The 27,500-nt window shown below is 31.5% G+C and overlaps 1 protein-coding gene across 5 annotated transcripts in view; it reads right to left on the reverse strand.

Moving 5' to 3' along the window:
- Window positions 1-27,500, reverse strand: part of astn2 (astrotactin 2) — a 579,161-nt gene that overhangs the window by 140,223 nt on the left and 411,438 nt on the right. For all 5 annotated transcript variants that reach the window (XR_015489895.1, NM_001442877.1, XM_087251058.1 and 2 more), the window contains 2 exon segments: window positions 12,988-13,154; window positions 8,401-8,589 (listed from right to left, as the gene is read on the reverse strand). Coding sequence is in view for 4 of the 5 variants with exons in the window: in NM_001442877.1 (NP_001429806.1) it covers window positions 8,401-8,589; window positions 12,988-13,154 (356 nt within the window). In the remaining variant the exon portion in view is untranslated.

The following is a 27,500-nucleotide window of genomic DNA, read 5'->3' on the forward strand; positions in this document are numbered from 1 at the left end:
GACTCATCTTTGGTAGTAAAGTTGGCTGCAATGTGTGCCATTTAATCCTGTTAACTTATTATTATCATCATCATCATCATCATCATCATCATCATAGTGCTCTCTACACTGAAAAAAATTATTCAAAGATGATTCCTTGGATTTACTCAATTTTTTTTTACGTTAAGTGGTTGTAAACAATTTATTTGGGCTAAATTTAAACAAACAAATTAAGTTGAACATTATTAAACCTAATTTGTTTGTTTAAATTCAACACAAATAAATTGTTTGCAACAGTTCTGCATGCAACACTTTTTTCAGTGCAGCGAGTGTATGCATGTTTGGATGCAGGCTGCGTTTTAAGTATGGGCCCCCTCGAGCCGTCATCTCTGATGGATGATCTTCATCTCTGCTGTCCTGCACTGAATGCCTCTAAAAGCAGGCGCTGTGCTGGTGTGGGTCAGACACAGGCCCTGAGCCTCTTTTCTCAGATTGGCATGTCAATATTCATTAGCGGAGAGCTCGTCCTCATGCAGATCTCAGAAGAGACACGACTGAAACACAGCGTCAGTCTGCGGGAAGAGCATCTGCACATCACGACCAGGCTCACTCACAATTTATGAAGGGATTTTTTGTCTACAGTGGAACATAAAACCTGTGATTTTTGAAGAATAAACAAACTGCTTTATATGAAATATAATTACAAATAGTGCATACAGTGTCTAACTAACTAACTAACTAACTAACTAACTAACTAACTAACTAACTAACTAACTAACTAACTAACTAACTAACTAAACAACCAAATAATTAACTAATGAACTAACTAACCAAAACAAACAAACGAAATAACAAACCAACTAACTTACCAAATGACTTACTTACAAGCCAACCAACCAACTAACCAACTTACTTTCTAACTTACACAAAAAACAACAATCAACCAACCAACCAACCAACCTTCCTTACCTACCTACCTACCTACCAACCTAACTAACTAACTAACTAGCAAACAAACAAACCAAACAACCAAGTAATTAACTAATAAACTAACCAATTAACCAACCAACCAATGAATGAAAAACCAACTAACGAACAAAAAAACTAACTAACTTACTAAATGACTTACCAACCAACCAACTTACTTTCTAACTTACCAAAAAAACAACAACAATCAACCAACAAACCAACCTTCCTTACCTACCTACCTACCTACCTACCTACCTACCTAACTAACTAATTAATTTACTTACTAGCCAACCAACCACACAACCAACCAACTTGCTTACTATCTTACTATCTTACTAACTTGCCAACCAACCACTAACTAACCAACCAACCAACCAACCAACCAACCAACCAACCAACCAACCAACCAACCAACTTGCTTACTATCTTACTATCTTACTAACTTGCCAACTCACCACTAACTAACCAACCAACCAACCAACCAACCAACCAACCAACCAACCAACCAACCAACCAACCAACCAACCAACCAACCAACCAACCAACCAACCAACTAACTAACTAACTAACTAACTAACTAACTAACTAACTAACTAACTAACTAACTAACTAACTAACCAAACAACCAACCAACGTGCTTACTAACTATCTTAATAACTAACTTACTAACTTGCCAACCAACCAACCAGCCAACCACTAACTAACTAACTAACTAACTAACTAACTAACTAAACGAGAGTGTATGGGTGTTTCCCAGTACTGGGTTGCGGCTGTAAGGGCATCCGCTGCGTAAACAATATGCAGGAATAGTTGGCGGTTCATTCTGCGGTAGCGACCCCTAATAAAAAAGGGACTAACCCGAAGGAAAATTAATGAATGTTTAAAGTCCATGTTCAACCTTAATGTGGGAAATATTGTACACTTTATAACATTCATTCATTCATTCATTCATTCATTTATTCATTTTCTTGTCGGCTTAGTCCCTTTATTAATCTGGGGTCGCCACAGCGGAATTGCCAACTTGCCAACTTATCCAGCAAGTTTTTACGCAGCGGATGCCCTTCCAGCCGCAACCCATCTCTGGGAAACGGAAACACACCCATACACACAACAGACAATTAGAAACGCCAACTGAACAGAGGTTTGAACCAGCGACCCAGCGACCTTCTTGCTGCGAGGCGACAGCACTACCTACTGCGCCACTGCCTCGCCACTTTATAACAATGTTCAGTAAAAAATACATCAGCTAATATCTCTGAAATATTCAGAATGCACAACATGGTTAATTTTGATTAATTGCGTGCATGCTCATATTTTAAATGATCAAAATGCTCAAACATTGCATAATATTTGCCAGTGATTTGCTAATGAAAGTAACTGAAAGCTACTGAAACAAAACAAGCCTTTCTCTAATTTGCCGAAAGCAAATATCACCAGAAATTAAGTTCCATTCTGCACAAACACAATTCTCCAGAATGCTGTTTGTTGGATCATTACTGGCTCTTTGCCGCTAATGACTCATTTCCTCAAACTGTTTCCATGGATGCATATGGCCAAAAGTGCATTAATAATAGCAGTAATATGAAGCCTGGTGTTTAATGAGTGTTATGATCATGAGCAGTGTGTGTGTGTGTGTGTGTGTGTGTGTGTGTGTGTGTGTGTGTGCACGCAGAACACATTACACGATGGATTTGCAGACAGTAAAGAGATCATTGCACAAGAGATGATTGTACATATAAAAATCTGCTGAAGTGATGTGAAGAACTCAAGTGGAGAAACACACACTGCGATAAGAGGTTACAAAGTTTAACTTGTGTTGTGTCTGCTGTCAGACCTTTTCAGGATAAAACATTTTAATATATAACATTACTATGTAAATACAAAACAAAACAAGAAACAAAACAAAAATTAAACAAACTAAAAACAACAAAAAACAAAGCACTAAACAAAATAAGCAAAACAAAATGAAATACACAAAAAACAAAACAAAAAACAACAAAACTAAAAAACTAAATAAAATGCAAAACTAATCAAAACAAAACAAAACACAAAAACAAAACAAAACAAAACAAAAAACAAAACAAAATGGAAAACAAAACAAAAAACCAAATAAAATTTGAAAAACAAAACAAAACAAAAACAACCACAAAAAAAAAAAAATCACTAAACAAAATGAAACAAAACAAAATTCAGCAACAAAACAAAACAAATTACACAAAAAACTAAAAAACTAAACAAAATGCAAAACAAAACCAAACACTAAATAAAACAACAAAACAAAACAAACAAAAAGAAAAAAACAAAACAGAAAAACAACAAAATAAAACAGAAACAACTAAATAAAAACAAAATAAAACAAAAACAAAACAAAAAACATAGCAAAACAGAAAAAACAGAAAAAAACAAAACAAGACAAAAAACAAACTAAACTAAACTAAACTAAACTAAACTAAACTAAACTAAACTAAATTATTCATTCATTCAGTCAGTAATTAATTAATTTTCGGCTTAGTTCCTGTATTAATCTGGGGTCACCACAGCGGAATGAACCGCCAACTTATCTAGCATATTTTTTTACGTGGATGCCCTTCAAGCGGGGGGAGAACATGCAAACTCCACACAGAAATGCCATCTGACCCCTAAAAACAAAAACAAAACAAAAACAAAAACACAAAAAAACAAAACAAATGAATCTGCATTCTGCTTGTCGGTATATGTGTCTGTGCATGTGTGTGTGTCAGATGAAGTAGTGTCCTTATTTAGTTTGTCCTTTTAAACAGGGCCACAGAGTAAAAGCGCACGCTGAAACACACCTCTGGTCATTATACGCTCGGCTCAAACATCCTTTTGTTGCCTTCAAAAAGCCCAAACACTAAAGAAAAGGAAGGACTGGCACAGAGAATCATCACAGAGGCTTTCTGAAACGTCTGTTCTCCAGCCTGTGAAGAAGATTGTGGTCTTGCGGAAAATAAGTGCATTATTTTCCCTCTGCTTTGAGCTTTAGCAAACCATTGAGTGCATGAAAGCACAGACACACTGTACTGGAGAATGCTTAGATGAATCCTGCAGGCGCACACTGTGTTACTGCACAGGTGGAAATCAGCAAACTCACTGTCAACTCATCCCTCAACTAATCCTTATAAAGACAACTCACTTCAAAATGAAAATATTGACATCATTTTCTCACCGCTCCAGTAGACATTGACCTCAATTGTTTTATTTTTTTGTATTTTACTTTTTGTTTCATTCATTCATTCATTCATTCATTCATTCATTCATTCATTCATTCATATTTGTTTTTCGTTGTTATGTTTTGTTTTATTGTTTTATTTTACTTTATTCGTACTTTAATTATTTATTTGTGTTATTTTACTTTTGTTTTGTATTTTATTTAAATCTTTATTTGATTATAAATGTATTTGTTTGTTATATTTATATTTTATTTATTTATTTGTGTTCATTAATTTTAGTTTTTTTCTTTTTCTTTTTTCTTTTTTTATTAAATTTAAACTTTTTATTTACATTTACTTACTTATTTTGTATTTTACTTCATTTTATTATTTATTTATTCATTTATTTATTTTATCTTATGATTTATATTTATTTTTGTTGTTTTGTTTTGTTACATTTTATTATTCTAGTTTTAGTATTTTAGGTTTTTATTATTTGTGTTATTTTATTTTTGTTTTTCATTTTATTAAGTTTATTTTTATAATTTTTTTATATGTATTTACTTATTTTTTAATATATTTTTAATTATTTATTTGTGTTATTTTGTTCTGTTTTGTTTATTTTATTGTTATTTATTGTTTTACATGTATTTATTTATTTATTTATTTATTATTATTTATTTATATTATTTATCATTATTTATTTATTTAGTTTTGTTTTTTTCTATTGTTTTATTTTATTTTTTCATATTTTATTTTTGGCAGCATGGTGGCACAGTGGGTAGCACAATATGCTTACAGCAAGAAGGTGCCGGTTCGAGCCACGGCTGGGTCAGTTGGCATTTCTGTTGTTTCTAATTCTAAATAGGGTCAATATTTGTGCTAAGTTGCATGTGCATGTGCTATTATTGGTTACTAACTGTGCAGATTTTTGTGTGTGCTCTGAATAGTAATGCACAATAGGATGACAGCAGGAAATTAATATTTCTTTCAACTGATAGACATCCATTGGATACTGACAGCTCATCTGAATATTTATAAATATAAGCAGTGATTCATATTCTATTTTGAGCAAATCTGCTGCAAAACTTTTAAAATTTAGCCAGAGCAGACATCACATTTAGCAATACATTCATATTCTTAACCCATTTATGCATTATTGGTCAACAATGCATGTGCATGTGAATCTGATAAAATAACATGCTATTGTTGCATAAATTAATAATGCAAATAATTATTTTAGCTATTAAAGATGTAGACAAAAATATGTATTTTTATTTTTATTATTTTAATTTTCATTTTAGTTCAGTTTTTATTTTTTAATTTAATTTAATTTAAATTTAATTTAATTGTCTTTGTTACTTTATTTTTTATTTATTATTTATTTTATAAATATAGTAAGCAATATACATTGATAAAAAAAAAAATAAAAAAATGAACAAAACACAATGAATGAAATATACAAACTTTTAACTAATAATATTTGCTTTATAAATTTAAATGTAAAAAAAAATGTTTTAAAACTAAATACAATGAATTAACCTTTAATTAATCACAAGAGCATTAGAATAAACAGTAAGTAAATATTACAAGATTAATACAAGCTTGATTTTAGGGCATGCAATACATTTGACCTAAAATCTACAAATGCAAATTGCTATGATTATTTTTTTGGGAAGTAAATCTTGCTTGCTTGCTTGCTTGCATTCGTTCGTTCGTTCTTTCGTTCGTTCGTTCGTTCGTTTGTTCTTTCGTTAGTTCGTTAGTTCATTCATTTATGTATGTAAATGCATTAACCTGCTTCCTTTTCACAGAGAAAGGCTATTAAATTAATTTATTCATTCATTCATTCATTCATTCATTCATTCATTCATTCATTCATTCATTTATTTTTTTATTTTTGTAAATGCATTAGCCTGCTTTCTTTTCACAGAGTAAGGCTATTAAAGGCAAAAGTACAAACAATAAACTTATCAGTCATAAATAAACTATTAAAATAACTTTAAAAATTAAATAAATGCAAATAAATTAAATTAAATAAAAAAATAAAAATGTAATTAAATTAAATTAAAATTTTTCTTTTGTATTTAACTTACTTTCATATTTTTATTTTATTATATATTTTATTATATATATATATATATATATATATATATATATATATATATATATATATATATATATATATATATATATATATATATATATATATATATATATATATATATATATTCATCTAAATTTTTTACTTTATTTAATTTAATACAATTTTTCTTACACCATTTTTGTCCAGCATGTAAACACATTAACTTACTTTCTCTCTTTTTTTGTTATTGTTAACATGTGTGATTTGTGGCAGAAGCACATATTTTCTACAGACTTAAGTGCATCCAGAGCGAGCAAACATTTTCATACAGCAATGGAAGTAATATAGAGCAAATTCAAAAGCTTTTCTGACCCAAATAAATATAAACATGTGTCCTCATGTCGAGCAGCAAAAGTAAATAGCATAAAAGGGATAATAAATAATGGTTCTAAATGTTATAATTCTCTTCTTGAGTGTTTAATAATTTTTTAAACATGGCAAGCAGCATAAAAATAAGGTACTCAGATACATATATAATCAAGATTTAATGCTACTACTGGGAAATAATCTGATTTATTAATGAAATCTTGTAAACACTGTGTGTTTTCATTGCTGGGTTAATGGTTTATATGTAAGCCACTGTTCTGTTGTCATATAATAATATCAAAATAATATTCATTATTACCCTATTCAAAAATTCTACAGTGGGGTTCTGGATCTGTGACTATCTACTATAAATACAAAAATAAAATAAAATAAAATAAATGAGTACAAGAATTCAAGATAAAAAATTAAATAAATAAATAAATAACAATAAATAAATAAATACATATGTACAACAACTAATAACAAAATCAATAAACAACAATAAATAAAAAGGATACATAAAATGTAACTTGCTAAATAAACAAAATAAATAATAATAACATAAAACAAACAAACAAACAAACAAACAAATAGATAAATAAGTAAGTAAAAAAAAATTTCACAAAATAAAATAAAGAAAATCAATTAATAAACAACAATAAATATGTACAAAAATAAAGTAAATGAATAAATAAACAACAAATAACAAATAAATAAGTACAAAATAAATAAAGTAAAATGTATAAATAAATAACTAAATAAATAAATAGATAAATAAATAAAAAAATACTAACAAAAAATAAATAAATAAATAAATAAATAAATAAATAAATAAATAAATAAATAAATAAATAAATAAATAAATAAATAAATAAATAAATACAAAACTAAAAACAAAATAAAATAGTAAATATAAAAAAATAAAATGCTAAAAAAATAAAAATAAAAAAATAAATGAAAAAAATGTAACTTGCTAAATGAATGAATAAATGAATAAATAAATAAATAAATAAATAACTAAAGCTTGCAAAATAAATAAATAAACAAATAATTAAACATGTAAATATTGAATTATGTAAAAAAATAAATAAGTAAAACTTGCTAAATAAATGTAGCTTGCTAAATAAATAAATATGTAAATAAATAAAAAAAATTGCTAAATAAATAAATAAATAAATAATTCATGAAATAAGTACTGTTATTTGTACAGTGTCAAATTTTCCTTAATTTATGCCTGTATAAAATAAACATATACAAATTTTTGCCAAACATTTTTACAGCACAAGTTACCACAATTTACACATTAAGAATTCCATGTGACAGGATAATAAAATAATAATAATACACTGCAGAAAGCCATTCTACAGATTTTGAGTAAATGTGTTTGAATAAATATTTATACACTTTTCATTATATTTTCAGCAATATCGTTAATTAATAACAGCAATACAATCTGATGGGTAGGATAAAAATGTCAGGACACTGGGATTCCTTATTCTGGGTTAATTCAATAAGCTGTCAGCATATTGGTGTGCATGTAAACTTGCTAACGGAGTGAAATCCGAGAAACGAGATTGTAAATGATGTCTGCATTTATAAAATCCTCCACATAGAAACAAAGAAGTAGAGTTGAGTTCAACAGCCAAGGTGTCTTTGCATAGGAAACATTTTTATTCATTTCCAGCTGCTGAAACGGTTTTCTGGCTTTGACGGTGTTTAGATCACGGCTGACACCCAACATTGATGGGGTAATAAAGATGAAGTGTTTTACGCTCATCAGACGAACTGCTCACCATTAAGACACCCTGATAATAATAAACCCAAACTGACCTGAAGGTCATCTGAAAGACCTGTCCCAGGATCAGCTGCTGGCTCTTGTTGTTGTATCCGTGCAGCATCTCGCTGAAGAGTGTGTTGTTGAACAGCGAGTCTTGTTTAGGACATTTGGGTCCTTCGCAGTGATCAGCCAACAGAAGACAAGAGCGGCCGTCAGCCGCCAGCTTATATTCCTGCACACACCTGACAAACACACACACACAGACTTTATTTTGTATTATTTATTATTGATAATTTCCATTAGATTCATATATATCTATATCTCATTCATTTAAGCTAAATAAAACAACATTAATAAATTTGAATACAGATGAATTGCAATAAACAACTGTGGTGAAACCAGGAATTTGGTTGCGCCTTATTGCACCGGGTGTATGATAGAGCCCTCAGAGTTTTCATTTGATTTTATCGTTATTCATTCGTTCATTCATTTTCTTTTCAGCTTAGTCCCTTTATTAATCTGGGGTCACCACAGCGGAATAAAGCGCCAACTAATCCAGCATATGTTTACCCTTCCAGCAGCAACCCATCACTGGGAAACATCCATACACACTCATTCTCACAAATAAACTATGGACAAATTAGCCTACCCAATTCACCGGTACTGTATGTGTTTGGACTGTGGGGGAAACCGGAGCACCCGGAGGAAACCCACGCCAACACAGGGAGAACATGCAAACTCCACACAGAAATGCCAACTGACCCAGCCAGTGCTCGAACTATTATTATTATCATATATATCATATTATCATATTATTATTATTATTATTATTATTATTATTATTATTATTATTATTATTATCACTATTATTACTATTACTATTATTATTATTATTATTATTATTATTATCATCATTATTATTATTTTATTATTATTATTATTTTGAATTGTTTGTTGTATGTGAATTTATTTGAATAAAAAAAAGAAAAATCAATAAAATACTATTGTTAACATTACAGAATAATTTATTAACTATAATTCAAAATATCAGTGTTTCTTATGTCAGTATGTAATAAAATGTAATTTATTATTTTGGTTGAAATCTGCATTTTCTGAAATAAATGTTTTAAATTATTCTAAAATTATTTTAATTATTCTAAATAAAATTGAAATTCAACTTTATCATTATTATTATGATTTTAAAACACATATTTTGTATATTTTTTGTATTATTGAAGGTTTAAATACAAAACTTTTATCTTTAATGATTTGTAATATATATATATATATATATATATATATATATATATATATATATATATATATATATATGTATGTATGTATGTATGTATGTATGTATGTATGTATATATATATATATATATATATATATATATATATATATATATATATATACATACATACATACATACATACATACATACATACATACATACATACATATATATATATATATATATATATATATATATATATATATATATATATATATATATATATATATATATATATATATATATATATATGTTTATATATTGAATACATACAGTTGAAGTCAGAATTATTCGCCCCCTTTGATTTTTTTTCCCCTCTTTTTTTAAATATTTCCCAAATGATGTTTGACAGAGCAAAGAAATGTTTACAGTATGTCTGATAATATTTTTTCGCTCACACTTTACAATAAGGTTCATTAGTTACTGTTAATTAATGCATTTACTAACTTGAACAATGAACAATACCTTTACTACTGTATTTGTTCATGTTAGTTAACGTTAGTTAATGAAAATACAGTTGTTCATTGTTAGTTCTTGTTAACTCATGGTGCATTAACTAATGTTTACAAGCATGGATGTTAATAATGCATTAGTAAATGTTCAATTATGATTAATAAATGCTGTACAAGTGTTGTTCATGATTAGTTCATGTTAGTAAATTCATTAACTAATGAACTTTATTGTTAAGTGTTACCATTTTTTCACCTGGAGAAAGTCTTATTTGTTTTATTTCAGCTAGAATAAAAGCAGCTTTAAATTTTTTAAACACAATTTTAAGGTAGTTTTTTTTTTCAATAGTCTACAGAACAAACCATCGTTAAACTATTACTTGCCTAATTACCCTAACCTGCCTAGTTAACCTAATTAACCTAGTGAAGCCTTTAAATGTCACTTTAAGCTGTATAGAAGTGTCTTGAAAAATATCTAGTCTAATATTATTTACTGTCATCATGACAAAGAGAAAATAAATCAGTTATTAGAGATGAGTTATTAAAACTATTAGGATTAGAAATGTGCTGAGAAAATCTGCTCTTTGTTAAACAGAACTTGGGGAAAAAATTAAACGGGGGCTAATAATTTAGTATATATACATACACATCTAATCTTAATAATTTATCCCGAATTGTGCTTTGGATATGCATGTATTTGCTCTGGCTGTGACTGTATCACTCATATGTGTTTTTTTTCTCACCCGCAGAACATGAGCACATTGCTGGATGTTGGGTCTTCAGGAAGAGGAACGAGCTGCTGTAGACAGAGTTGCTCGCAGCCTCCATTAAATCCGTCAGTAGAGCCCTCAGAGTTTTCATTTGATTTTATCGTTATTCATTCGTTCATTCATTTTCTTTTCAGCTTAGTCCCTTTATTAATCTGGGGTCACCACAGCGGAATAAAGCGCCAACTAATCCAGCATATGTTTACCCTTCCAGCAGCAACCCATCACTGGGAAACATCCATACACACTCATTCTCACAAATAAACTATGGACAAATTAGCCTACCCAATTCACCGGTACTGTATGTGTTTGGACTGTGGGGGAAACCGGAGCACCCGGAGGAAACCCACGCCAACACAGGGAGAACATGCAAACTCCACACAGAAATGCCAACTGACCCAGCCAGTGCTCGAACTATTATTATTATCATATATATCATATTATCATATTATTATTATTATTATTATTATTATTATTATTATTATTATTATTATTATCACTATTATTACTATTACTATTATTATTATTATTATTATTATTATTATCATCATTATTATTATTTTATTATTATTATTATTTTGAATTGTTTGTTGTATGTGAATTTATTTGAATAAAAAAAAGAAAAATCAATAAAATACTATTGTTAACATTACAGAATAATTTATTAACTATAATTCAAAATATCAGTGTTTCTTATGTCAGTATGTAATAAAATGTAATTTATTATTTTGGTTGAAATCTGCATTTTCTGAAATAAATGTTTTAAATTATTCTAAAATTATTTTAATTATTCTAAATAAAATTGAAATTCAACTTTATCATTATTATTATGATTTTAAAACACATATTTTGTATATTTTTTGTATTATTGAAGGTTTAAATACAAAACTTTTATCTTTAATGATTTGTAATATATATATATATATATATATATATATATATATATATATATATATATATATATATATATATATGTATGTATGTATGTATGTATGTATGTATGTATGTATGTATGTATATATATATATATATATATATATATATATATATATATATATATATATATATACATACATACATACATACATACATACATACATACATACATACATATATATATATATATATATATATATATATATATATATATATATATATATATATATATATATATATATATATATATATATGTTTATATATTGAATACATACAGTTGAAGTCAGAATTATTCGCCCCCTTTGATTTTTTTTCCCCTCTTTTTTTAAATATTTCCCAAATGATGTTTGACAGAGCAAAGAAATGTTTACAGTATGTCTGATAATATTTTTTCGCTCACACTTTACAATAAGGTTCATTAGTTACTGTTAATTAATGCATTTACTAACTTGAACAATGAACAATACCTTTACTACTGTATTTGTTCATGTTAGTTAACGTTAGTTAATGAAAATACAGTTGTTCATTGTTAGTTCTTGTTAACTCATGGTGCATTAACTAATGTTTACAAGCATGGATGTTAATAATGCATTAGTAAATGTTCAATTATGATTAATAAATGCTGTACAAGTGTTGTTCATGATTAGTTCATGTTAGTAAATTCATTAACTAATGAACTTTATTGTTAAGTGTTACCATTTTTTCACCTGGAGAAAGTCTTATTTGTTTTATTTCAGCTAGAATAAAAGCAGCTTTAAATTTTTTAAACACAATTTTAAGGTAGTTTTTTTTTTCAATAGTCTACAGAACAAACCATCGTTAAACTATTACTTGCCTAATTACCCTAACCTGCCTAGTTAACCTAATTAACCTAGTGAAGCCTTTAAATGTCACTTTAAGCTGTATAGAAGTGTCTTGAAAAATATCTAGTCTAATATTATTTACTGTCATCATGACAAAGAGAAAATAAATCAGTTATTAGAGATGAGTTATTAAAACTATTAGGATTAGAAATGTGCTGAGAAAATCTGCTCTTTGTTAAACAGAACTTGGGGAAAAAATTAAACGGGGGCTAATAATTTAGTATATATACATACACATCTAATCTTAATAATTTATCCCGAATTGTGCTTTGGATATGCATGTATTTGCTCTGGCTGTGACTGTATCACTCATATGTGTTTTTTTTCTCACCCGCAGAACATGAGCACATTGCTGGATGTTGGGTCTTCAGGAAGAGGAACGAGCTGCTGTAGACAGAGTTGCTCGCAGCCTCCATTAAATCCGTCAGTACAGTCGGTTCCCAGAGAGTAATCATAGCAGCCCGAGCCATCCTTCATGGGTCTCAGCCCGTCTGGACACTGATGAGAGAGACGGACACACAGATCAGCATCTGGACCTGATGCAGTTTCCAGGTAACAGCAGCAGATCTCCCAGCGGGAAGTTATTATGTGATGTACAAAGCCGTTTCTCAGCAAGGAAAGTGTGTTAATGAGGGTTGCCAAGGCAGCGCCATACAGTTCTGAAGGAGAAGAACAGCTTCAATAAGACACCATTAAACAGACATGTTGAACTGACCAGCCCACATATTCACAAGATGGAGGACACCAGAATGGACTTGCATGTTCCTGAAGAAAATGTGCATGTGTAAAATAGCAGGCAATAGTGGTCAGTTTTGGACTGAACTTATTAGGGTGCTGTGCATTGTTATGCTGCACTAAAGTCATTACAAACATGCAGATTAATCAATTTAGCATGCGGAATGTAACAGATTGATAAGAATTTATTTTATAAAGAAAGAGATTTTGAGAAAAACAAAGCAAAAAAGAAAACACAAAACGCAAAGCAAAGCATAAACAAAAACAAACAAAACACACAACAAAACACAAAAGAAAACAGATACAAAAAGACTAACCCAAATAAATGAACAAAACAAAGCAAAGCAAAACACAAAACAAACAACAACACAAAAAATGCAACTAAACAACAAAACAAAAAGTCAAGCAAAGCAAAAAATACATTAAACAAAACAAACAAACAAAACAAACAAAAATAATAACAAACACACAAAAACAAAAGACACAAAAAACAAAAAAATAAATAAATGAACAGCACAAAGCAAAGCAAAACAAATAACAAAACACAAAAAATGCAACTAAACAATAACAAAGTCAAGCAAAGCAAAAAATAAATAAAAAATAAAAATCCAGGCACAAAAAACACAAAACACACAAAAACAAAAATACACAAACAAACGAAACAAAATAAATTAACTAAACACAAAGCAAAGCAAAACAAACAATAAAACACAGAAAAATGCAACTAAACAACAACAAAGTCAAGCAAAGCAAAAAATACACAAAAAACACAAAACAAACAAACAAACAAGCAACAAAACCCAGAAACAAAAAACAAAAACAACAAAAACAACAACAACAACAACAACAACAACAACAACAACAACAACAAAAACAACACACACACATGCCAAAAACAAATACAAAGCAAAGCAAAACAAAACAAAAACAAAACAAAATTAAACTATAAAATTACATTTTTAAAAAATATTTTGGGCAAAAAAGACAAAAATAATTTGTCTTTTTTGAATGCACTCATTCATCCATTACTTAAATTCATTCATCAATTGGTTTTTTATTCATTCATTAATTTATTATTCAACAATGCACACGTCTATTGATTGATTGATTGATTGATTGATTGATTGATTGATTGATTGATTGATGGATTCATTGATTGATTGATTCATTCATTCATTCTATAATCCATTAATTACTTATTAATCCATTCATTTATGAATTAATCCATCCATCTCGCCATTCATCTATAATAATCCTTCATTCAGACTTTTATTAAATTAATTCATCTGTTGTTCATTCATTCATTCATTCATTCATTCATTCATTCATTCATTCATTCATTCATTCATTCATTCAATTATTCATCTATCCCTCTATCCATCCATAAAATTCATTAATTTATACATTTATTAAATTAATTAATCTGTTTGTTTATACATTTATTCATTCATTTATTCATCCAAGTGGATGCTGCACACTGGTGGTGGATGAGAAGATTCCCCCCTATGTGTAAAGGGCTTTGAGTGCCCAGAAAAGTGCTATATAAATGTAAGGAATTATTATTATTATTATTATTATTATTATTATTATTACAATACTTCAAAACAGGAACAAACTGCATGTAAATCACACCATCTGATCTCCTCAAGGCGTAGACTATGAGTAAGTGTCTCGGTTCACTGCTGTTCTTCATAAGCAGTTTCTGTTTTATAAATCTTGGTGTGTTTAATCTCGGTCTGGGGACTCCCTAGACTATTATAGTACCTATAAATCTGTAGTGAGTGATCGTTTTACTATTACAAGACACTGATGCGGAGACTGATATCCAGTGAAAGATATTTGAATAAGATGACAATCAGCCACACGCACTTAACTTTCACATTTATTCCGTAGGTATCACACATGTCTGGAAAAGTCTGCAAAGTTAATGTGTTCAATGTCTGCTGATGATAAGACAATACAGACGTGCTGCTTTGAGTTCAGCATTAATGACTGCACATATTCATATCAATGCATTTACACCTGTAGCAAAAACAATTCAATCAGCCTCTTAAATGGAAATTGCAATCTGACAGCATAACAATCACAGTCTGTGTAGAAGTTGCACTGCTCTACACAAGAGGATCACACACTATGAGACACTGTGATAACGCTATGAAAGGTGCAGCTGTTGTGCAGCTCTGATGACAGGATGGTCAATCCCATGAATGAAACTACACCCCTCAAAATAAATGTATACAAAGAAAAAATGTTAGACTTTTCAACCGTCTGTCCATTCATTCATTCATTCATTCATTCATTCATTCATTCATTCATTCATTCATTCATTCATTTATTCATTCATTCATTCATTCATTCATTCATTCATTCATTCATTCATTCATTCATTCATTCATTCATTCATTTTTATTTATTCATTTTTATTCATTCATTAAATTCATAAATAAATTCATTCATCAATTTGTTCTTTCATTAATGCATTCACGAATGCATACATTCATCCATCCATTCATTCATACATTAATTAAATTCATTCATCAATTTGTTCTTTCATTCATTTATTAATGCACACATTCATTCATTCTAGTCCATTAATTCACTTATTAATCTATTCATTTATACATTAATTTATTCATTCATCCATAAAATTCCTTCATTCATACATTCATTAAATTAATTAATCTGTTTTCATTCATTCATTCATTCATTCATTCATTCATTCATTCATTCATTCATTCATTCATTCAATAACCCATTAATTAATATATTAATCCATTCATTTATACATAATTCAGCCTCCATTCTTCCATCCATCCATAAAATAATCCATTCATACATTTATTAAAGTAATTAATCTGTTTGTTCATTCATTTATTTATTCATTCATCCATTTGTTTGTTTTTTTCATTCTTAAATGAATGAATTAATTCATGTACCCATTCATTCATTCTTTCATCCCTCCATCTATCCCTCCATTCATTCATTCATTCATTCATTCATTCATTCATTCATTCATTCATTCATTCATTCATTCATTCATTCATTTATTTATTCATTCATCCAGCAATCTCTCCATCCATCCATCCATCCATCCATCCATCCATCCATCCATCTATTAAATTTATTAATTCAAACATTCATTAAATTATTTCATCCATTTGTTCATTCATTCATTCATTCATTCATTCATTCATTCATCATTAAATAATTTCTTGATTCATTCCTTGATTCATTTCTTGATTTATTCACTCACTCACTCACTCACTCACTCACTCACTCACTCACTCACTCACTCACTCATTTGTTCATAATTCATTCATGCATTCGTCCAGCCCTTTTTTCATTTGTTTGTTTGTTGATTTGTTTGTTTATTCAATAAATTCCGCTTATACATCTATCCATGCACCCATCCATTAATTCATTTGTTCATCCATCCATCTGTCTGTCCCTCCCTCCGTCCATTCATTCATTCATTCCTAAGAAAATTAAGTGTGAAATGGTTAGAAATGTATATTTTGAATACAATGCATTTGCATTGTATTTGTGTTATATTTGCACCAGACACTTTACTGTCCACGCTACTCACAAATTCTTCCACCTTTTCTGATTGTGTTTGGAATGTGACATTGTGCACCTTTTGTAAAGCTGTTTTTGAACAATAAATATTGTTTAAAAAAGAGCTATAAAAAAGACTAGAACATTTTAAACAAACACCTTAAATCTTCTAAACATGTTTAGTTCATTCAGACATTCATTCATGCAGATTTTAATCAGATTGTTTGCCAGTTTCTGTATGTACTACTGCATATGATCATCAAATCTGAATTATCTGTGTTTGTATTTCTAGAGTAACATGTCAGACTGTGAGGTCAGGTGTGGCGGTGGATAAAGAAACTCAAAGAGTGAGACTGAATGAATGAATAAATTCACAGACAACAACAACAACATCAAGCAAAATATAAAGGAACAGCACTTCAAAGTGGGAAAATAAGCCGAGCATTAATGAATGATTATTGTAACGATGTGCTAGAAGAGGGTCGACTCAATCATTTACAGCGTATGAAAATAAAGTCTGTGATGTTCCTCGTATTGACCTGTAAACAGATCAGTCAAAGGACAGCATCAGGCTGTAATGGCATATTCATCACAGTGATGTTTATAGATGCAGCACCTCCAAAAGTCTCTCAGAAGCTCAGACTAATACATTTTTCACAATCCTCAAAATTCAGAACACAACACAGCTCAAAACAACAATGTGTTAACTTGAAATGAATAATTCCAAGGTATTTCCAAATTAAAAGCATGAATTAAACCAATAACAGAGGCTCATTTTAATTGGTACAAATCATTTGACCATTAAAATAACCACAGAAAGATACTGGATATAATGTGCAGTAGTGATATTGGAAAGTTCACCCAAAAATGAAACATTTGCTGTTAATTTACTCACCCTCTGATCATCCAACAATACTTTTTTCCTTCAGTAGAACATTAAAGAAGTTTTTAGATTAAAAATAAATATGCAAATAAGTCCAAATCAAATATTCATGGTTCCCGATGACACACTAAGGTCTTGTGAAGCGAAAGCAATGCTCCATGTACCGAACTGAACATTATTTACAATGTTATTAGCTTTAATACACAGCCAGGTCAAACCGATCAGCGTGTGCGCGAATTTAGTCTGATTGTTGTTATGATGACAAATGTGTGAGAGCTGGTGACGCAACCACCAATATCTATCAAAATAAATTCATACGAGGAAAATGTTACAATTTTCAACCGTCCATCCGTCCGTCTGTTTATTTATTCATACACATGAGCTTGTACAGTAATTAATTAATGCATTCATCCATCCATTTGTTCATTCATTCAGTCATTAATTTACTTATTCATGCACACATATATTCATTCATTCATTCATTCATCCAGCATTGCATCTATTAAATTCATTCATTCATTATTCAATTCATTAAATTCATTCATTCATTATTGCACATTCATCTATCTCACCATCCAACCATTAAATTAATTCATTCATACATTAATTGAATTAATCTATTCATTCATTCATTCATTCATTCATTCATTCATTCATTCATTCATTCATCCATTCATTCATCCATTCATCCCTCCCTCCAATAAATTTATCCATTAATTAATTAAATAATTAATTCGTCCATCCATCCATCCATCCATCCATTCATGCATTCAATAATACACACATTCATTCATTCATTCAATGCACACCTTCATTCATTCATTCATTCAATAATTCATTCATTCATTCATCTATCTCTCCATCCAACCATTAAATTAATTAATTCATACATTAATTAAATTAATTAATCTATTCATTCATTCATTCATTCATCCTTTCATCCCTCCCTCCATTAAATTCATCCATTAACTAATTAAATACCTAATTCGTCCATCCATCCATCCATCCATCCATCCATCCATCCATCCATCCATCCATCCATGCATTCAATAATACACACATTCATTCATTCATTCATTCAATGCACACCTTCATTCATTCATTCATTCATTCATCCATTCATCCTTTCATCCCTCCCTCCATTAAATTTATCCATTAACTCATTAAATACCTAATTCGTCCATCCATCCATCCATCCCATCCATCCATTCATGCACACATTCATTTATTCGTTTATTCATTCATCCATCCATCCATCCATCCATGCAACCATACATTTATTTATTCATTCATCCATCCATCTCTCAATCCATTCATCCACTACATTCATTCATCCATAATTATGCCATTCCGCACATAATCTTAGAAAAAAAACTCAATTAAAAAAAAAAAGTCAAGCTGTTGCTGGTGCTAAAGAGTTCACGTTAAACATGCAAACTAATTATTTTTTTTGATTATTGTGCATATTTTCCATATTTTCTGTTTGAATATTAAAATATAAACACTAACTGACAAAAGTCTTGTGACCAAGTTGTAAGCGCAACAAATAATAACTTAAACTCTAGTTGATCATTTGGAAAAGTCCCAATCATCACCAATACTGCAGAAGACCAACTGGAACCAGCATGGAGCCAAGATTCTCCAGGAATCAGTCAAGTTTGGTGAAGGAGAAATTATGGATTGGGGATACATTTAGTATGGGGGCGTGCGAGAGATCTGCAGAGTGGATGATCAACATCAACAGCCTGAGGCATCAAGACATTTGTGCTGCCCATTACATTACAAACCACAGGAGAGGGATAATTCTCCAGCAGGATAGCGCTCCTCATACTTCAGCCTCCACATCAAAGCTCCTGAAAGCAAAGAAGGTGCTCCAGGATTGGCCAGCCCAGTCACCAGACATGAACAATATTGAGCATGTCTAGGGTAAGATGAAGGACGAGGTATTGAAGATGAATCCAAAGGATCTTGATGAACTCTGGGAGTCCTGCAGGAACTCTTTCTTTGCCATTCCAGATGACTTTATTAATCAGTGATTTGAGTCATGTCAGAGATGTATGGATGCAGTCCTCCCAGCTCATGATGGAGCCAGACACAATATTCATCTGTTTCCACTTCACCATAACCTTATATTCTATACTGGACATTATTTCTGTTCAGTGATGAGACTTTAGTCTAAGCAGAGTCAGACCTTACTGTCCTACTGAAATCATTCATAATGAAGACATGATCATATTTTATTGTGTTAAAATCAGTGTAATCTAGAGGCCTTTGCCTTTCATATGAGCCACTTCTGATACCAAATGATCAATTAGAATTCAAGTTATTATTTGTTGTTCCTAAAACTTGGATAGGCGACAAGACTTTTGTCAGGTAGTGTGCTTCATCTAAAATAATGACCCTGCGCTTGCTCCATGATGTTTAGATGGTGGCCTTTCGCACTGCATATAATCAAATAGCCAGCCCCACATGTGAAACGCTCAGAGTTCTCCCCTGAAAGACTGCTGCTCTCCATCAGATCAGACAAATGAAGGAGTTCAGACTCTCTGTTTACTCTCATTAGTCAATCTAATCACCTCCAGGTTTTTAATCAGACGCTCTGCAATTAAGCGTCTGCCTTCCTCTTAATGAACGTGTGTCCCTCATTATTAAGAGCCGGAATTACACGCGTGACCTAATAAAGCTGTTCTGACTGATGTCTGAACTGTGAGTCAATGGCGAACGCAGATTTTCAATAGTGCGTAATAGACATCGCTAACAGCATCGCCAGCAGAATGAGTGTGCTAATCTGTTTCATAAGGCATTTCTGGACTGTCGCTCCGAAAAGGAGCTTCGCAAGTCACTAAACAGGACATTATCAAATAAAGTGCATTACTAATCAATGACAAGTAATTAATCATGTGAAAATATTCATTCAGGTAAATGCAGAGCTTTTTGAGTAGTTGTGTAGGGGTGTTTTACACTGCTGGACTGCAGCCGGAAGGGAATCCGCTGCTTAAAACATATGCTGGAATAGTTGGCGGTTCATTCTGCTGTGGCAACCCTGTTAAATAAGAGACTAAGCTGAAGGAAATTAACTCAGCACTTCTGATGTCCTGCTGTCTTTAAAAAAACATAAATAAATAAATAAATAAATAAATAAATAAATAAATACATACACACATACATACATACATACATACATACATACATACATACATACATACATACATTTTGGTTCAGTTTGCCTGTTTTGGCAGCATCTGATAAGGTCAAGTACTGATCTTAAAGCCAGAAAGACAGAAATCAGCACGTCAGCCGCACGTTAAACCAATGAAAGACGTCTGAGCCCACAATCAGCAGAGCTGCGCAAGATATGAGGAATCCCACAAAAGCCAGCCGTTTCAATTTCCGCTCCTTTAATAGTTTAATGAATGCAGGAGGCGCAGCATTATGAGCAGAAATCATCTCCAGCATCTGAGGAATCAAAAAACACTCAAAATAACACCACATTCTCCTGCACACAGTCTTCTGCTGGTTTTCACATTATTTGGCTTTAATGTTTGCAGAATATATATATATATATATATATATATATATATATATATATATATATATATATATATATATATATATATATATATATATATTATAGGGATGTAACGGTATCAGAATTTCACGGTACGGTAATACCTCGGTATGAATGTCACGGTACGGTATTTATTGAATCATTTACAGGAAAAAACAAAACTTATGAAAATACTCCCAAAAAAGTGCCAAAAGTGTCAGTGACATACAAATTAGCCATCTATCTGTTAGCTTTGAAACAGGAACTTCAATTTTAATAACAAAAAATTATTAAACCATGTAAAAAAATAAAGTTTCAATTTAGTATTGTTAAAAACTCATCACATTTAACATTTAATCACTCACTTAGATAGAGATGGGTTTAAAGGAAAATTATCATATAACTATAATCTGGTAAAAGCTGGTATCTCTGAGTATTTACAATGTCCCCTGCAACAGAAAAAAACCCTCTCATTTGGGACTGAGGATTCTGGGACAAGAGAGATATGACTTGGCCCATGTTGACAGCAGTGGGGTAACGTTGTGCATTGTCTTTCCCCCACTTGAGAGGACAAACCATGAGTGAGATAGAGATCTCTTTGCGGTACAAGTCAATGTCTGCATCAATCTGAACAGTGTGCTGTGTTTCTGCAGTCCCCATGACTGCTATTAGTCGTATTCCCCAACTTGCAGGCACGTGCACACATAGGGCTCAACCTGTGCAGTGCACATGCCCTTTTTAGTCTTGGATAGAAAATGCCCTTCCAAAACGATCAAAAGTGCCCCCGCGACGCGACACAACCTCCGTCCAGTCCAGCCCTTCAGTAGGCGCGCGATAACACCTCTCTTGAGTATGCGCGCTCAACCCCCCCTCGGCGCTTTACAATACGCGCGCCACAACACAGCTGATCAGAACGCGCGCGACAGCACCGCTATTCAGCACGCGCGCGGCGACAACACCCGCTTTAGGTTCGATCATTTCCATCTTTTTTTCATCTCCGCTACTAGCAGCACACTCCATTTCCGCATTACTGGATCTGTAGCGACAACAGACCGCAAAGGATTATGGCCACGCCGGGGCTGATGGGAAATGAAGTTCCAGCTACCTCCCGTTCGCTTCATTCGCCTGAGCAAATTTTCTCAGAAGACCTATAGTTTTACCGAGTCATGCGACTTCGGTAATATCGAAAAAATTTAATATTGCGGTATGACGGTATTTACAATACCGTTACATCCCTAATATATTAGCATGACACACAGCTATCAATAATCTAGTTGTTTGAAGAAACATGAATAAAGTTGGGAAGAAAATGATAATTAATAAGTTAAATAGTATAGTATAGTATAGTATAGTATAGTATAGTATAGTATAGTGTAGTGTAGTGTAGTGTAGTGTAGTATAGTATAGTGTAGTGTAGTGTAGTATCATATCATATAGTGTAGTGTAGTATAGTATAGTATAGTATAGTGTAGTGTAGTGTAATATCATATCATATAGTGTAGTGTAGTATAGTATAGTATGGTGCTATGTTGTTATGTTATAGTATAGTATAGTATAGTATAGCATAGCATATTATAGTATAGTATGGTGCTATGTTGTGTTGTTATGTTATGTTATGTTACAGTATAGTATATTATAGTATAGTCTTATGTTATATTATGTTACGTTACGTTACGTTACGTTATGTTATGTTATGTTATATTATATTATAGTGTAGTATTGTATGGTGTTATGTTGTGTTATGTTATGCTATAGTATATTATAGTATAGTATAGTATGGTGTATTATAGTATTACAGTATAGTAGTCATGTTGTGTTATAGTATAGTATAGTATAGTATAGTATAGTATAGTATAGTATAGTATATTTTGGTACAGTATAGTATACTTTAGTAAAGTATAGTATTGTATAGTGTTATGTTATGGTATAGGATCTTGTTATGTTATATTTTTTGTGTTTAATTAAGTTATGTTATAGTATCTTATGTAATAGTATAGTATAGTATAGTATAGTATAGTATAGTATAGTATAGTATAGTATAGTATAGTATAGTATAGTATAGTATAATGTAACATCGATACATTGTAGCATTTTTCTGTGGTTTCGGTTCTTTTCACACCATACTGATGTGTTCTGATCCAGTTAAAGTTGAAACAATTAAAGTCCATTTGTATTTTCTAAACTGCTTTTTGATTGTTCAGAGGTAACGTGTGCAAATATCCCTGGATGTAAACAAGTAAACAAAGTGAGGATGATTAGAAAAATAAATAAACCAGTGAAAAACTGAAATGAACGTTGAAACTAACAGTAAATAACGCACATAATTTGTACTTGGGGTGATTTTTGTCAGAGTATATGCTGCTGTCATGCTGCAACATTGCAAATATAAATTTAGTATGTTCTAGTCACAGATGGTTGGTCCAAAACCTCTATTTAACAGATAGTTATTATCGCATTTTGTGGTACCATATAGTGTGTTGTTAGGACACTGTGTTACGTTACAGTTTCTTTAAAGTTTCTGGAAAGTAACTCTGATGACATGTCAAAAATGATTTGCAGCTGACGATTGAACCTTACAGCGCAGTTTTTTTGTGATCTCCAAAATCACAGTTCCCTGAGAGTGATGATTTCACATGTGCTGCTGCTTCTTCGTCTCATTATTTCTGCTCTCTTTCAGGTCTTCTGCCTCTCCATCTTTCCTCCACGTCCACTGCTCGCTTCATAATTCAGCGTCACCTCATCTCCCTCTCTCAGCCGTTCTCGTTTTTTTGGCCCTTCAAAGCTCCAGAAGCCACTTCTCTCTGTATGTTAATGGCACAGGAGGGAGCCGTCGCCTCGCTGTAATGGTTTAGACACACCTGGCCTGAAGTCCACAGAGGAAACTCAAATGACGGACATGCAAGCTGTTTCATTCACAGTGCAGATAAAGAGACATGAAAGAAGACATGCCTTCAGAAACGCAAAACAACTGACATACGGAGGAAAACGGGTCCCTGTGCATGAATAAATGTGCATATTTATTGCCTTACAGGGAGTACTATGAAAATTAAACCAGCATGGGGTTTTAACATGAAGCACACACACATGGGTAGTAAATAAATAAATAAGAAATGCATGCATGCATACATGACTACATCCTCCAATGGCGAGTTAGTTTAGGTTGGGTTTAATTGAGCTGTCCTTTCAAATTCAGTCATTTTTCAGTAGGTTTTGAGTTCATGTCAACCAAATCTGAGGGGAATGATGATTTTTGGAGTATAGACTATACGAGAACATTGTAGGCTGCAATGTGTTTTACAAAATTTTAAGACATCTATCTTTAATAATCACATATTCGTAACAAGTTATTTTAAATAACATTTGAGTGATGTTCAGTTATTACTCAAGCCTTATGTGTTACACAATCATTCATAAATTATTCCAATCAACGAACAAACAAACTAAAATTCTTACAAAGGTTGGGATAATATGCGAGTCGAACAAGCGAACAAATGAACAAATGTGAGTGCATAAGCGAACGAATGAATGAGCGAACCAACAAACAAAAAAACAAATGAACGTACAAATATTTCTTCAAACGTTTGGGATAAAATACGAGTACAAATGAATGAACCAATGAACAAATGAGCAAACAAACATTCAAACGATTGGGGTAAGATGAGAGCAAACAAATAAACAAAAGACAAACAAATGAACAAACAAACAAACACTTATTCAAAATATTGGGGTAAGATGCGAGCAAATGAACAAACAACCGAACAAATAAACAAACAAAAATGTACTCAGAAGTTTGGGGTAAGATGCAAGAGAACGAGCAAACGAACGAATGAACAAACCAACATTTTTTCAAACGTTCCGGGTAAGATGCAAGAGTACAAATGAAATAAAAACAACATTTATTTAAAATATTGGGGTAAGATCCGAGCAAACGAACAAATAACCGAACAAATAAACAAACAAACATTTGTTTAAAATATTGGGGTAAGATGCGAGCAAACGAACAAACAACCAAACAAATAAATAAACAAACATTTTTCAAAAGATTGGAGTAAAGTGCAAGCAAATGAACAAAATATATGAACAAATTACCAAAAACATTCATTCAAAAGTTTGGGGTAAGATGCAAGAGTGAACCAACGAATAAACAACTGAACAAACAAACATTTATTCAAAATATTGGGGTAAGATGCGAGCAAACGAACAAACAATCGAACAAATAAACAAACAAACAAACATTTATTCAAAAGTTTGGGGTAAGATGGAAGAGAATGAGCAAACGAACAAATGAACAAACAAACATTTTTCAAATGTTTCCAGTAAGATGCGAGCAAACAAGCAAACAACCAAACAAATGAACAAAAAAACATTTATTTAAAAGTTTGGGGTACGATGCAAGAGTAAGAGTGCACAAACAAATGAACAAACAAACAAACAAACAAATAATCAAACATTTAATAAAAATATTAGGCTAAGATGCGAGTAAAGGAACAAACAACCAAACAAACAAACAAACAAACATTGATTCAAAAGTTTGGGGTAAGATGTGAACAAACAAACAAACAAACAAACAAATGAACAAAGAAACAATAATTCCAAAGTTTGGGGTAAAATGCCAGCAAACGAACAAACAACCAAACGAATGAACAAACAAATATTTCTTTAAAGATAGCGAGCAAACGAATGAACAATTAAACAAACAAATGAACACTTAAACAGATTGTTTTTTAATAATCACAATATGCATCAAAAATATATTTAGAACAACACGTTTTAGTTTTTTGACCTTCTGAACATGTGAATGGACTTGGTTGACTCTTAAACTAGAAGCTAAAAGTCTTCAGGTTCAGTGAGGTGAAAAACCTTTACAGAAAGCTGTTGAGAAGCCTGTTTTTCATCTGTGCACAGAAAAAGCAATAAATGAATCAGAAAGAGAAATTGTTGGCAATTGGAAAGCAGGCATTTTATTATTTTATTTTTTTCCCTGGTAGAGCGTTTTAATAAGATCACCCACTGGCAAGAGCTCGGCCTTCACAGCTCAGCACGGAATAAACTCAGACAATCTTATTAGTTGTTCTTCATGTATTTTTCATTCCGGGAGGCTGAAAACTTTCCTCCCCAAATAAATAATGTATTTCACCATTCAAATGATGTTGTCGGAGCAGTTCACACTGCTTGAAAAATGTCGAGAGATGCCAGCAGCTACAGAGAAAGTGTAATAAAGCTCTGTCAAACAGGCCGGCTCTGCTGTTCTGGAGTCTGATTGTGGATTCAGAGACACTCAAACATGAGATGAAGAGCTTGAAATCACCGTCATGAGCGCTTCTGCATTAATACATGCATTTAAAGACATGCTTTCACATGTCATCACAATGACTTACTACAAACCGACATCTGCTTCAGCATGTGATTTTCTCGCTTGTTGGATGAAGCAACACCATTCTTCTTGGAGCAGTTCGAAAATAAATGAAAAATATATGCACTTTTGAAAAGCACCACTGAATAAAGGAAATCATGAATGTTGGAAACGTCACGAGGGCGAGGAAATGATTTTTCTGTTTCTATGGTGAGTGAACTGCTCATTTTACTGTATTTCCTTAATGAATCAATATCGGAATTCAGCAGATTAACATATGAACTCATCTAGTCTGTGATGTTTTGCACATTTTAAAACTGTCACCTGATCCAATCAATGCCTTTAAGCGGCATTAATATGGAAGTCTGTTTCCGCAAGGTATTTTTGTACTTTTTAACTAATATACACACACCGGCCACTTTATTAGGTACACCTTACTAGTAGCGGGTTGTCCCTCCTTTGCCTTCAGAACTGCCTAAATCCTTCATGGCAGAGATTCAACAAGGTACTGGAAACATTCCTCAGAGATTTTGCTCCATATTGACATGAGAGTGCACAGATGCTCTATTGGATTGAGTTCTGGCGACTGTGGAGGCCATTTGAGTACACTGAACTCATTGTCATGTGCAAGAAACCAGTCCGAGATGATTCACGCTTTATGACATGGTGCGTTATCCTGCTGGAAGAAGCCATCAGAAGATACACATCGTCTTGGCCATGTCTGCATGCCTAAATGCATTGAGTTGCTACCATGTGACTGGCTGATAAGAA

The sequence above is a fragment of the Danio rerio genome, chromosome 5 (assembly GCF_052040795.2).
Source record: "Danio rerio strain M-AB ecotype USA chromosome 5, GRCz13ab, whole genome shotgun sequence".
Classification (NCBI taxonomy): domain Eukaryota; kingdom Metazoa; phylum Chordata; class Actinopteri; order Cypriniformes; family Danionidae; genus Danio; species Danio rerio.